A 15532-nucleotide genomic window follows, 5' to 3' on the forward strand; every position below is an offset into this window, starting at 1 on the left:
AACGCACAGACCAGTGCTATACCACCTAGAAGAATGTTTGACAGGAAGACAATTTGAACCTGGGCTTAAGGCCACCTCCTGGTTCAAACCCTAGGCCCAGGCTGGCTAGCCTCACTCCAGGGACAGAGCAAACCTGCACGTCAAACACATTCCCAGGAGGTTTTAGTGATACTGTTTGATAATTTCCACAATTCGTCCGGTCACCTTCTTTTGGAATGAGAATAAATATGGATCTCTTCCAGACAGTTGGCCAGGGAGTTGTCCTCCAGACTTCTTGGCACAACTTGGTTAGCACATCCATGGCAGCATCTGTTTGTTGAAATATGTCAACTGGTATTCCATCAAACATTGGGGTTTTTTAGCCAAGTCCTTCAGAGCAGCCTGATCTTATTCCTTCATCACCATTGCCTCTTGATCAGCTGTTGTTTCATTAAATTCTTCTGTCAGCCACTTCTTTTTGGTACAATGACTCTGTATACACCATTCACCTTTTTTTAATGCTTCCTGAATCATTCAATATCCTGTCCGTAGCATTCTTAAGCATTGCAACTCATGGCTTAAATTTGCTCTTTAGTTTCTTCAGCTTAAGAAATGCAGAGCAAATTTGGCCCTTTTTATTTTCTGACTCCAGCTCCTTGCATGTTTCATACTTTGCCTTGTCTTCCCGAGCTTCCCTTCGAAATCTTCTATTCAGCTCCTTAACTTCTCGATTTCTTCCCTTAGTTTTAGCTTCTTGGCGTGCTAGTGCAGTATTCGGGTCTCTTCTGACATTCATTTTGGTCTTTTTTTTTACATACTTCATGTATGATGTTCTTGCTATCTTCTCAAAGGTCATTTGGTCTTCGTTCATTAGTGGTCAAGACCTCAAATTTGTTCCTAAGTTGGCTTTTAAATTCAGGGGGTATACTCAGTATCAAATTTTGATTTATGTGGATATGATTTAACCTTCCTGTATCAAATTTTGATTTATGTGGATATGATTTAACCTTCCTTAGCTTTAATTTGAACTTGCATATGAGTAGTTGATGGTCTGTTCCACAATCTGCACCTGGTCTAGTTTAGTTTTCACTGCTGATATTGAACTTCTCCAATGATTTCTTCCACAGATATAATCGACCTGATTCCTGTGCATATTATCAGGTGATATCTTACAAAAGGTATTGGCTATGATAAATCATTCATTGTGCAGAATTCTATCATTCTATCCCCAGCCTCATTTCTTTCACCAAGTCCCTATTTTCCGACTACTGATCCTTCTTCCTGGTTCCCAAGTTTCGTATTCCAGTCACCCATTACTATTAGTGCATGACTGCAACAGTTGGTAGAAATCATCTATTTCATCCTCTTTGGCTCTGGTTGTTGGTGCATAAAAACAGCTTCAGAGCACTGGCCACTCAGCTACACACACAATCATTCATAAAGAGAAGAGAATAATCATGAGAAGGAAATTTAAGTTAGAACAATTCTCATAATTGCTATCTTTACGCCAGCACCTATTTAGTATGTCGCTGCTATTATTTTTAGAAGCCCTGAGTCAGATCTAACTCATGGGGATCTAGATGTAAGAATTCTATACTATCTTCATAATCTACAGCTATGGTTACTGGGTCAATTAATCTCATTCAGGGTTCAATATATTGGCTCAAAATGGTTTTCAAAGAAGCTGTGCTATAACCCCAAAGTTACGTGGTTCAAATCCACCAGCAGCTAGTTGTTCCGTGGAGGAAAGATGGGCAATCTTCTCCCTTGCAATTAACTGCCTCTGAAAACCCACTGGAGGGCCAGTTCTGACTCGATGATACAACAACAGATTGAAAGGATAAAGCCTGATCCACATATTTCAGGATTTTAAACCATTAAATGTCCCCTTGCTCTGTTCATACTATAGCTTCTTGGTCTACTTGTAGGTTTCACATGAGCACAATTAAATGCTGTAGGATTCCCAATATTCTCAATACTAGCCATAACCCACTTTGATTCACACAGTCATATGCCTTTCATAATTAATAAAACACAAATATATATCCTGGTATTTTCTGCTTCAAAACTCAACTTGAACTTCTGAGAGTTCTCTGTATATATACTTTTTCATTGATATACTTAATTATGAATTAAGAATCATTTGAAAAGCTGGACTATATAGAGAACATGGCATCAGGATCAGAAGAAGGCTTATCAATAACCTGTATTATGCAGATGACACAACCATGCTTCCTGAAAAAGTGCTGCAGAGGATTAAACATTATAGCCTTCATATAGTTAAAACTTAACACCAAGGGGAAAAAAATCTTCACCACTAGCCAAACAAGCAACATCATGATCTATGGAGAAGAGTTAGAAACTGTCAAATTACTTCATCTTTCTTGGATCCACAGTCAACATTCTTAGCACCAGCACCCAGTAAATCAAAAGATGTATGATGGCAACGGTAAAGTCTGCTGTCAGGGACCTCTCCAAAGTGTTGAAGAGCAAATATATCAGTTTGAAGATAATGTGTACCTGATTTAAGCAATGGTCTTTTTAATTACTGCTTTGCATTTGAAAACTGGACAATAAATAAGGCCAACAGAAGAATTATATATGCCTTTTAGCTGTGGTGTTAGAAAAAAGTGTTGAATTCCCACAGAATGCCAAAAGGACAAACAAGTACATCTTGGAAAAGGTGTGGCCAGGGTACTCTCTGAAAGCAAGGATAGTGAAATATCACCAGCATATGACATCATGTTTGGAAAGGCGGAGGGTCAGCAAAGGAAAGGAAGCACCTCAACAAGATGAACTAACACAGTGACTGTAACAGTAGGCTCAAGTGTGTCAGAGCTAATGAGGATGGCACAGGATACGGCAGGGTTCAGATCATAGGGTAACCATGAGTTGTAATCATTCCAACAACAATAATGCTAATGCTGAGTATGCTTTGTTGGTAAAGAATGTTAACAGAAAAAAGTTTAAATAAGTCAGATTAACTACTACTAAAGTTACACTACAGTGTAAATGGAACAGACAATTTTAAGAACCCTTACAAATGGAGTTAAATATGAAACTGTTAACAAGAAACAAATCAGGGAAATGTAACTTAAGAGTTATGTTATTTAGATATTTATATATAAGTAATAATATCTGTGAAAAGAAAAAGTGTCAACAAAAAAACTTCAATTTACAATAAAATCCAAGTCAAAACTTGAGTCTCAAATATTAAGACATAAAGGAATATTTCTACTGTACTAAAAGAATGAAGTACTTATCAAATTTAAAGATGCTCTCATTATACTTAAAAGCTTGTGAAATTTTCAGGTGCATAAACCAGAATCTACCAATTATTTTCTATAAAACACAGCTCAGATAGATATATTTTGCCATATACATTATGATTTATGTTATACATTAGTACAAAAATAAGCATGAACTATTTTGAGTATTAGATGCTGTTAACTTCTGTTCCACTCACCTTTGCCCAGTAGCGAAAAGCTAATACTAAAGGAGTAAATACAGGTTCATTTTTGCTAAGAGCAGCAAGTAAATCAGTAGTGAGGCATGCCATTTCATTTCCTGCACTCACTCTACAAAGTAAACCACTGTGAATGAGAAAAAACAAATTTTACTATACAAATACCTTAAAAATTCTAATACCTCAAATCTGTGGCTATTCTTCGCACTCACCACATTTTAACATTTCGCAGGTGGTAATAACATTTTCATAAATTTAGAGCTAAATTTCCATTACTAGCATAACATATAAATTAGAAAACCATGAAAAATTTCCAAAGCTAAATAGTATCACACATCATCCTGTCTCACCTTTCTGCTTTGCATATGATAAAAACTCCAAATGAAATTAATGACCTAATGAGACATGTTTGTTAACAATTCTTTTTCCTAGATAAGCTTTCAGGTCTTATTAACACACTTTTTTAAAAGTAGCAAATACAAAGGATTTATATGTTAACCCACATTAAGTGGAAAAAGAAGCTCCATTAAATGAGGTGAGAATAATATTACAGTCGTAATAGAGGTATTTTAGAGGCAGGTAAAAAAAGTACATGTAGAATTGCTACCTATAGGTAATGTGACACTATGTAGTGGAAAAATACAAATGAAGTCACAATACCTTATTCCAATTCTGCTTTCCCTTTAAATGTACAACCCAACATACTGGTGAATGCTCTATATGATGGCAGTAAGTGAGGGAAAACTGTAAAATTTAGCCTAGAACATTTGTGTTTACATGGTTTTCAAAAGCTTGCTTTCAAATAAATAGAAGTTACTATTCATACTGACAAAAAGAAAAATCTGAAATTAATATTTTTTCTCTTTTGGAGATAATTGAGATGCATCTGATGAATTGGTTTCTTTTTAATTTCTCTTCACTGTTACCAACCTTTTTCGATCTTTGCACACCACAACAGGAACTTTAGCATGAAAATCGGATTCCACATCTACATATAATACTAATAAAAGAAAAAAAACAAACACAAAAGTAAACTAGTATCAACATCTCTCAATGTATATGAACTTTATTAACTCTTATGAGTAAACCAGTATAAAATTTTAAAAAAGTTTACAGTGATCATTAATAGTTCGTTTCTAAAATCACTTAGTGCTTTCTCTGAGATAAACCACTCTTAACCTTAAGAAAATGAAACTAATAGAATCTCTGACCACTTTTGATGTCCCCTATTAGATAGCACAAAATACTGGTAGAGTCAAAGACACTGCTCAAAATCATAATCCTAAAATGAAATGTCTCAATATTACTGAAAGTTTACTTCCACATACAACCCAGTCAAAGTTACATTATTGTTGTGTACTTTCAAGTCGGGACTGATTTTTAGTTGACCTTCTAAGTGGGTTTTCAGAAGCAGTAAATCACATGGGAGTTCATCTTCTCTCAAAGAGCTGCTGGAAGATTTGAACTGTATGTCTTTGGATTGACAGCTCACGAGGGCAATCACCACAGAGTCACAAAATGAAGACCTACAATGCTTTCAGTGTCTGAACTCATGGGAATTGATTTTGTGTTATGGAAGTACTTTTCCATACTATAACACTGATCAACCTTAAAAATATGCTGAGAAAAATAAGTCAGTCATAAAACATATTGTATGACCTCATTTATATAAATAGTCAAACAGAAAGACCAAGTGTACTAGTGGTTACCAGAAATAGGAGGAGGAATGGGAGAGCTATTATTTAGGGGTCACCGACTTTCAGTTAATGATGAGGAACTAATTCCGAAATTAACAGTGGTGAAGAGTACACAATATGATAAACACATGATGAATGTAATAAATTTCCCTAAATTTTAGACATAAAAAATATTTAATTGGCAAATATTTTATTATGTGTATTTACAATTTAAAAATAAAATCTTCTAGATTATATGACCTAGGGCCTAGTCAGAGACAGCTGTAATTCTTTTTTTCTTCTTTGAAATGTTTTTTTTACCTATATGAATACTCTTTCTCCATCAAAATGAAACCGGTTAAACAAAGACACATACAGAGTAGTTTACGTAACATATGTATTTCTAGTATCTCTTAACAATATATATTAGGAGGTTTTAGTTTTAACTTGATTAGCTATATAAACACAATGGAACCACTTTTAAAAACTCTTATATTAATGATGCACCCCGTAAGGCAAATTTTAAAAAGAAACTCACCGTTTTTTTTTAAAATCCCAAGCACTTGTATCAGAAGATCTGGATGATTCATCTAAAAAAGTTTTAAATTAAATTATCATATAAATTTTCAAGTTCAAACAGCAGAACTTTAGAAAACACATTTAAGAATAACATGTCTATAAAAAACCATGTTCTATAATTTACAAATACAGAAAACAGTGTTTTTATGAAAGTATTATCTAATAAATAGTTTGGGGCTATTATTCTAGCCGTACTCACTGAATAAAATAATTCTTTTTAAGAAAATGGTCCTAGAATTTCATAAGTAAGCAAGCAAAAAATTAGCCTTAATTTTCTGTAAATAGTGCACCAATGTAAGTAACAAACACACAGGGAAGAAATGTCCAAATTATGTGTCTAGTTTGGCAATGCATATACTCTCCAGGATGATCTTTCAAGAAGTGGAGTTAAGCCTAATTCAATAGTCAAAAAAATATTACTCCTGATTTTTTTTATAATAAGATAAAAACCGGGGCCAAGAAGTCATAGATTGAGTTTGGTAGTATCTAGTAATTAAATAATAAAGAACCAAGTCTGTGGCTTGAAGAGAGTGGTAGAGCTCTTTTTGACCAATCTGTGTCCAGAAATATACTAGAGACTAGACAGGTTCAGATAGAGATCTGTGCACGGGATGCCACAGCATGGGAAGATTCCACAGCCGTTAGTGACTTCTGCCCATTCATAATAGGTGCCTATGTGACACAGTTCCACATGAAGGCGGGCAACAGTGTAATTTCATGTGATTCACCATGCCACCTTAACCTGCAGGGTTCTTGAGGGGCCAGTTAGACCAGTCTCGTCTATGCAAAAGATGCAACTCCTTTGCACGTGCAGCTCTCTTGCTTACCCTGCAGGATGCATGGGTAGGAGCTTGCCTGAGTAGCCTCTCCAGCCAAGAGGACACACCATGTACATCCTAGGCTGACTCTCCCAACCTGGCAGGGTTGTTTCCAAAGGGATGGGGGAGAGGGAGTGGTTTGAAGAACAAAGAAGGGATCCTGATGGGAGAAAGATCATTTTAGAAATTGTCTATAGGCCCGTGGGGGTTTGCTGCGGGGAACCAAAACTGTGTCCAATGTTTGGAAAAATAGAAAAAAGAAAAAAAAAATTAAAGTCAACAAGACAAAAAAAAGATAATTAGGAGGGATATGCAAAAAAACTTTAGACTTGGGTGTTATTTACCTAAAAATATGATAATGTACTGAGCAGTTATTAAGAATTTGTTGACTTAAGAGCTTTTAGAGATAAAACAAGCTGCCAATTTTGTTAATGTTCTAAAGTAAAATACAATTTTACTCAACTAAGGTGTCAAATGGTTACAGATTAATGTGTACTTTGTTGCTATTTAGCAGTATATAATATACATTAATTGGATAGTAAAAAGTTAGAATAAAAATTAAATTTGACCCAAACCAAACTTTGACTATAAAATTATTCAAAAGAATAAAAAACTATTACAATATTGACAGATGTTTCAAGTCAACAAAGCAAACACTGCTACTTTTATTAAACAATCCTGGTGCTTTTATATTCATGATACTATTATTAGTATTAAATGTACTAATGACTCCACTATAGTTACTAAAACTAAATTAAATTCCTCTGCCATCAAGTCAATTCTGGCTCATGGCAGCTGGCCATTAAGTTTTGCAGGCTGTAATTTTAACAGGTGGTGTGACTACTGAGCTACATCTTGTGAGTCTGAATTGCTGACCTTTACACTAAGCAGCCCAATACTTAACCTACTGAAGTACGTATCACATAACAGGCACTATACTATTGTTATGTGCCTTCGAGTCAGTTGAAACTCATAGTTACCCTATGTACATACAATAGCTCTGAGCCCTGCTCTATCTTGAGCCAATTTCATTGTCTCTGACACACCTATCCCCATTACCCTAGTCACTGAATCAATCCAGCTCATCCAGGGTCTTCCTCTCTTGCACTGTTCCTCCACCTTTTCAAGCATGATACTATATTATTATACTTGAAGGGGGGTCCGGTTGTCTAGTGATAAGAAGTTGCACTACAATCTCAAAGGCAAGCGGTTCAAATATACCACTTGCTCCCTACTTAGTGCAAGTTATTACTCCTGTTTTCGAAATAAGGGAAAAGGCTTAGAAACCTCAAATATACTAGTTATTTAAATACAAATATGTTTGATTTTAAAGTTTCTTTCACTTGCTTCACTGCTTGTCATGGCAATTAACTGCTCAATATGCTCAAATATATCCACCTTTCCTTTTTTCCTCTTCTGACTCCTTCACCACCACCCTCTTTCTCTAAATTCTACAGGAAGCCCTGTGATACAACAGAAATCCCCTTAGGGTTTTCTTGGCTAATCTTACGGAAGAGGAAGCTGATCACCAGGTCTTTTGGCTGCAGAACTGCTGGGTAAGTTCAAATTGTCAACCTTTTTCTTTAAGTAACAGCTGAGCACTTAATCATCATACTTCACATCTTTTGGGGGCCTAGTGGTAAAAAGTGTGTTGCAGGGGGGAGGGGTTTGTGTGGGGAGAAGGGTGCAACAATGAATGAATGGAATTCCAAAATCTCTGTAGATGTTCATTGAAATGAAAAATAAACAACCTAAATTAAAAAAAAAAAAAGAAGCCAACTATAGATGCTTATAAGTATCAAACAACCATTGATACATACTACACTATCATGGAAAGATACACTATGCTAACAGCGCCTCTGGGTTTATTATCATGAGTTAATTATTATTTTTGAAATTTGTATTTTCTGATTTACTGCTATTTCTGTTGAACATTTTGTTTTTAGGAAATTATCAAAGCAGCATCCCCTTTTGTACCAACGGGTCTATTAATTTGGATGCCCTAGAAGTGTCTAACTAGGAAAATTCTGTAGGTGCCAAATATTTGTGCTAATAAAGATTAAAAAAAAAAAAGTGTGTTGCAATCCCAAAGTCACACAGTTTAAATACACTTCTACAGAAGGCTAGGAAATCTCCCATGCAATTAAACTGCTTCTGAAAACCAGCTGGATGGTCAGCTAAGAATTGGTTCTGACTCAATGGGACACAACAATGTTGCTGTTGTTTTTATGTGCCGTCAAGTCGCTTGCGACTCATAGCGACCCTATGTACAACAGTCCTAAACTCCGCTCTGTCCTGTGCCAATCGCACTGTCCCTGACATTCCCATCCCAATTATCCCCGTCACTGAATCAATCCACCTCATAGAGGGCTCCCCTCCTGCGCCGTCCCTCCACCCTCCCAAGCATGATGTCCTTCTCCAAGGACCGGTCTCTCCTCACAATATGTCCAAAGTATGTTAGACGGAGCCTCAGAATCCTTGCCTCCAAGGAGCCACCCGGTTTAACCCTTTCCAGGATGAATCTGTTTGTTTTCCTAGCAGTCCATGGTATTCTCAATACTCTTCTCCAGCACCACAATAGTAGTACTAAAACCATAGGTTTATTACAGTGATAACACTCTAAACAAAAATTTTATTGTTCCCTCACCCTTCCCTAAAGAGATTATCAATAAAACACGCAAGTTATTAATTAAAAACCACACATAACAGGTTCTTTTGTAATTACTTACCTTGGGAGGAAATTTTATGTCTATATTAACATCACTACTTTTCAGAGCAAACTTAGTCAGTGATGAGCCATATAACCTAAGTGAACATTCTGGAATAAAGAAAAAAACATCAGTGCATAAAACACAAAAAGTCTACTGCCAAAAAGTCATTTAGCTGATTCTGACTCATATAACCCTAAAGCCAAACAAATCAAACTGATCTGCTTCAAGTCAATCACAACTCATGACCACCATCCCCTCCAAGGCCATAAACCTTCATGGAAGGAGACACCGTCTATTTTTCCCCCCACAGAGTAACTGGTGGATTTGAACTACAAACCTCTTGGTTATCAGCTAAACACATTATATAATTCTGTACTATACTACCACTGCTCTCCAGTAAACTCGCAGGACAGAGTAAAACTCCCCCCAGGGTTTCCAAGGCTACAAATCTTTACAGAAGTAGAGCATCACATATTTTTTCCTAAGAGAGGATGGTGAGTTCATCAACTTTAATCTTTTGATTAGTAGATGAGTGCTTTATTACTACACCACCAAACCTCTTTAAAACATACATACAAAAATCAGCATACATAAAATTTTAAAACACTGGCAGGGAAACGGCATATACTTTGGTTTAATGCCTTCTGTTCCTAATACAATGATTATAAAAGAATGATGCTCTTTCTGACAATTTTAAAATAACAAAAATATCTCTCAGACTACATACAACTTCATAAAAGTTCAGAGTAGAAATAAAATTTTAGTTCATTTGAGGATGACTGAGAGTATGCTTAGTATTCAAGATAGAATAGAAAATACACTAAAATGACAATAGCTATATGCCACAACTACTTTTATTTTCAAATGTAAGAGAGAGTGTTTTTGAGTAAAGAAGACCTCCAGGAGTCAATGTCAACGCTATTTAAAAATATAAAACAGTATGACAAGCAGACCATGGGTCGGGGGAAGAGAAGGAGACAAAGGAAAATGTGCAACAATTGATGAATTTTTTTTTTTTTTAGAAAAACACCAAAAATATAAAACAAAACTAATTACTTGATACTGTAAACCTAAAACTAAAAAAATTTAAAATTCTATAGCCATCAAAAGTTTATGGATATGACCAATAATGCGTCAATGACATTTTTTTCATTGTATTACATGTGTTAATTTAAAATTACAAAAGAAAAATTTTAGAAGGATCTAACTTGCCAGTGGGCAAACTGAAAAACAATATAGGTAGGGCTGATCAGTTTAGTAGCTCCGTGTTTTATAAATTTCTACTTTAAATAAGCTTATAAAACATTGGAAAGTCATTAAAATGATTGAAAGAATCAAATATTCATTTCTACTTTTAAACAGTAACTATTTTATAAATAATTTCAATTACCATTAAATGTATTTTACGAAGATAAAATACTACAAAAATAAAAAAGAACTATTTTTTTTCCTTTCACTCAAATGTCTGATTTATATTCATATAGGCACTCAAAATGAATATTATCAATCTCTATCAACTGACTAAAATCCCTTTTGTGGTAAGAAATTTAACAGTCTAATTTAGGACATATACTCATAAAATAAAAGCAAAATGATGGAGGCTAAATAGTCCTTACATACATGTATAAAATAAAAGCTGAATTCAACTTTTACTGTAGAAAACAAAAAATTTTCAATAAAAACAGAAATCCTACCTTCATAGTAGCTATTCATATTATTTTTTCCCAAATATCAGGCACTAGAATTCTATTCAGTGACTGGTTGGTCAAGAAATTCTTTTCAAAATCTGAATACCAAAATATTATTCTATAGGGTCATTTGCTTATTATCAAAATTATGTTGTTGTTGTTGTTATGTGCCATCGAGTCGTTTTCGATAACATCAAAATTATAGTATGCAAAAATCCTAAATTTGCTTTTTAAAAAATATTCCCCAAAACCTTTTCATGTACCCATATATCAATCTACTTTTCATATCGAGAAAAAAAGAAAAACATTAAGAAACTTGACCTAAGTTCAAAAAGAAAGAAGAATTTAGAGATTAAAAAAAAATGAAACAGGAAATATATTTGTACCTGGTAAACATGCTGTTATAACCTTTGACATTTCCTTCACAATTTCCTCCCGGACTCTCAAGTCATCATCTGTTATTCCTTGTTCTTTTGCTAATTCAGTAACTGCAACACTTAAAGCAGCCAAGTGGACAGGGGAAGGAGGTGGCAGAGAACGAAGCTCACTTTCTTCCTGCTTTTCCTATTAGCATAATATTTAACAACAATAATCATGAAAATAATTTTTCTATCTTCAAGTTTGTATATTTAGGAGAACAGAAATATGTAAACTCAAATATTCAGAGAGCACCTTTTATATGCAAGATATGAGATATCTAGGATCCAGAATGAACAAAAATGACCAAGATCCCCTTCCTTGATGAAACAGGACTAAAGGGAGGCTACATCAAAGTCACACCACCAAATACAAAACTTAGCTGATAATTTTGTTACAACAAACTGTGTAAAGTGTAATAGAAGATCTTGAATTTTCTCTGACCAAAATATGCATAACGGGTCAAAAAGTTACAAGAAAGCATTACAGGCTTTATCATCACATTTGATTAGATTGCCTATCATTTATAATTAATTGATTCCTATTCATTATCTAACACTAGGTAAAATGGATTAATTTTTTAAAAAGTCTATTCTGCTAAAAATTTCAAAAGCACTTTAAACACATTACAAACGATGTTACATATGCAGTCACTTTTAAAATGAATTTATTTTTCTGATTCTAATATAATGCTAACAGCAAAAACCATATAAAACATAAAAGATCAAACATAAACACTTATCATCTTACTCCAAAATTTCTTTAATTTTCCAACAATGTTGGGTCCACACAGTTTCTTTCATTTAATAATACAGCATAGGTAGATATTAGCATCACATTTAGTGAGGAAAGATTTCTACTATCTCAAGACATGGAATTCCATCTAGATTATAGTAATCCAAAGTAGTTGATCCTTTCCTATACATAAACAATGAATTTGGTAAATTTCAAATTTTATTTACTTTATCATATTCAAACATAATATGGATTTCCAAAAGAACAAACAAATCTGTTTTGAAAGTGCAGTCAGAGCGCTCCTTAGAAACAAGGATGGTAAGTAAGACTTTCTCTCACATATTTGGGGCATGCTATCAGGAGATAACATGTTCTTTTTCATGGAAAAAGAAATCATTCTTATAAAAACAGAGGGTTAGCAAAAAAAGATCATCAAAAAGACAGAATGATGCAGTGACTTAAACAATATCCTTCTGCACAGTGAAGAGTGTGAAGAGAGTGCAAGATCAGAGTTCTACTCTGGTGTACGTAGGGCCACTATGAGTCAGAGCCAACTCAACGACCCCTAATACCTGATGACATCACTACAGAATCAGCAAACATGGAAGAGGAAGATTTCAATTTTAGAATGGTCTGTGGCTACTTCTGGAATTATTTATTATAATCTACGTTTTGGATGGAAATTTTAAGTTTCCACAACTATTACATTTTAAAGATTCACTCAGGAAATTAAGAGCAATGTATTTTTTTAAATGAGACAAGATTGTAGTATAATAAAATAATATTCATAAAGAAAATGCTCTGAACTGTAATATTAGATTGTCATGGAATAAGAACATAAAAGATCAACAAGAAACACTCTATTAATTAACCTATCTTTTTGTTAGGACACTGTTCTCATTTGTATTCTCATAGTTTACTGTCATAAATATGATCAACGAAATCTCTGCCTTCATGTAACTTACTTTCTAACTAGAAGAAACAAACAAGAGGCACATAACATTGTATCAGACAACAGTAGGAGAAAATAAAACAGGGTAAGGAGTTACACAGTGATGAGGGAGCAGAGTTCTTCAGCATAGAGTAGGTAATAAAGGTCACTGGTACTAAAAAATGCTCAAGCAGAAATCTAAGTGGAGTAAATGAGAGAAACATTTCAGCCTCTCACAGGGAAGACCATTCTATAAAGAGAAAATACTAATTTCAAAGATGGAAGCAAGAGAAATGTGTCTAATGCTATTTTCAGAGTACTGTGTGGTTGGAACTAAGGTTGCAGAGGTTGATAATAACAAAAAATTAGTTATATAGTAACCTAAGTGTAAAAACCAATAACCATCCTTAGAAGCTGAAAAAAAAATTAGTTATAAGTCAAATCATGTATGAACTTACAAAGCTTGGGAATGATGTAGAACTTTATTCTAGGTGGAGATGCCACTGGAGGTTATGAGTAGCAAGTAACATTTTAGAAGAATAATGAGGCGGGGGGGAAAGTAATGACTGATAAAGAAAAAGGAGTCCTAGGTGCAATGTGATAGAGGGAGCAATGGTGGCATAGTCCACTGGGAGCTGCACTGTTCACCCAAAGGTGCCACTTCTCTGGTTGTTGAATTAACCAGTAGCTCCGAGAGAGAAAATGGGACATGTCCATGCAATTTATAGCTCCTCACCCCAAAGCCTACTGGAGGATCAGGTATGACTTGGCTCAAACTTGATGGCAATGAATTCTGAGATATTGTGTAGAGGCTCAACTGTTAGTTTACTAACCAAATGTCCAAATCCACCAAATGTCACTCTATGAAAGCAAGAAGTGGCTTCTGTCCATTAAGATTTATAGCCTCTGAAATAGGTTGTAATGAGTTAGTGAGTTTAGTCAAATGGAGAAAATACAAGGACAGATGGACAGAAATCAAATGAGAAATGCTGTTTAGATAAAGTAAAAAAAAAAAAAAGACTAAAACAGAAAAAGAAGAATGTGTGAAAAAATGAATAAAGGTGAAAAATACAACATTTTGAAGGTAAAGGCTAAAGGATCTGCTAATGGTTTGACTGTGAATTGTAAAATAAACAGATATATCAAGGATAACTCCAACGTATTTATCTTGAGTAACTACTGAATGGTGGTGCTCTTTACTGAGTTGAGGCTAATTTGAGAAATATTTAGGTTAGGAAAGCTTGTCTAAAAGACAAAAAAAGCCTAATACTGCTTCTAGTCTTTTTACTTTTATTACATTCTCTATAAAGCTATAAGCTACTCCCTAATTCCCAAATAAGATGAGGTACCATCTTTTAAAAAGGAAAAGAAATTGTTATAGTTTATCTCCTTACGCTCTCTTTTAATCATTCCATTCAATTCACCAACATTTCTGATAGAAACATACTTAGAAATCAGTATTCAAATATTGCATGTGCAACTGAAACTCCAGGTCTTTGCTCATACTCCTTATGCCTACAGAAGGGGCTTGACAGTTCTTCCTTATAACTCCATTTGGTGAAACTCTTAACCATCCTTCAAGAGTAACTTAAACATCAAATATTCAGAGAAGTCTTCCACAATCTGTCCCTTTTCAAAATAATGAAAGGCGTTTTAGTGGTTTTTCAAAAGGAGGAATTCTGGCAGCCTAGTGGCAAGATGCTGCTCTGAAATCCCGAAGGCACACAGTTCAAATTCATCAGCTGCTCGATGGAATCTCCCCCTGTGTGATTAACAGCCTCTGAAAACCCACTGGAGGGTCAATTATGGGTTGGTTTCGACTTGACAGTACACAATAACAAAAATACTTCTACCTATATCCTGAATTCTATATATCTTCATTTCTCAAGTAATCAACACTTCTCTGGATGACTGAAGATTTTGCCTATAGCATACTCAGTATTGTAACTCAAAGCTTGAATGTGTTTTTCAGTTCCATCAACTTGAGAAAGGCCAACTGAGTTCTTTATTTTCTCCAATTCTAGATCTTTGCACATTCCATTACAATACTTTTCTTTGTATTCTCAAGCTGCCCTTTGACATCTTCTGTTCATTTCTTTTACTTCAGCACCTTTCCCCTATGTTTTTGCCTCTCAATGCTTTAGTGCAACATTAGAATCTCTTCTATTATATATTTTTGTTTTTTCTTCCTTTTCTATCTTTGTAACAACTTTTCTCTCTTCATGGTATACTGTATCTTCTGATATTCCACAAGTGGTCTTTGATCATTCGTGTCCATTGCCTTAAACTCATTATTGAAAATATTTTTAAATTAAGGTGAGATAGACCCAAGGTTTTATTTTGATTCTTGTGGACTATTTATATTTTCTTCAATTTAAACTTGCACATGAATAATTATGAGTAATTCCATAATCCTCACCTGTTCTTCTTTTGACAGCCAATACTGAGCTTCTCCAAATATTTTTTTCAGATATAGTCAATCTGATTCTTGTGCAGTCTATCAGGTGAAGTCCATGTGTACAGTAGGCTCTG

The 15532-nt window shown here is 34.6% G+C and overlaps 1 protein-coding gene across 2 annotated transcripts in view; it reads right to left on the reverse strand.

Moving 5' to 3' along the window:
* Positions 1-15532, reverse strand: part of ZCCHC11 (zinc finger, CCHC domain containing 11) — a 140943-nt gene that overhangs the window by 96149 nt on the left and 29262 nt on the right. For both annotated transcript variants that reach the window (XM_006879684.1, XM_006879683.1), the window contains exons 5-9: positions 11304-11481; positions 9248-9336; positions 5660-5711; positions 4376-4445; positions 3446-3572 (exon numbers count right to left, since the gene is read on the reverse strand). In XM_006879684.1, the coding sequence (XP_006879746.1) occupies positions 3446-3572; positions 4376-4445; positions 5660-5711; positions 9248-9336; positions 11304-11481 (516 nt within the window). The remainder of the gene's footprint in view (positions 1-3445; positions 3573-4375; positions 4446-5659; positions 5712-9247; positions 9337-11303; positions 11482-15532) is intronic.

The sequence above is a fragment of the Elephantulus edwardii genome, unplaced genomic scaffold, assembly GCF_000299155.1.
Source record: "Elephantulus edwardii isolate Elephantulus edwardi_28Jun2011 unplaced genomic scaffold, EleEdw1.0 scaffold00005, whole genome shotgun sequence".
Taxonomy (NCBI): domain Eukaryota; kingdom Metazoa; phylum Chordata; class Mammalia; order Macroscelidea; family Macroscelididae; genus Elephantulus; species Elephantulus edwardii.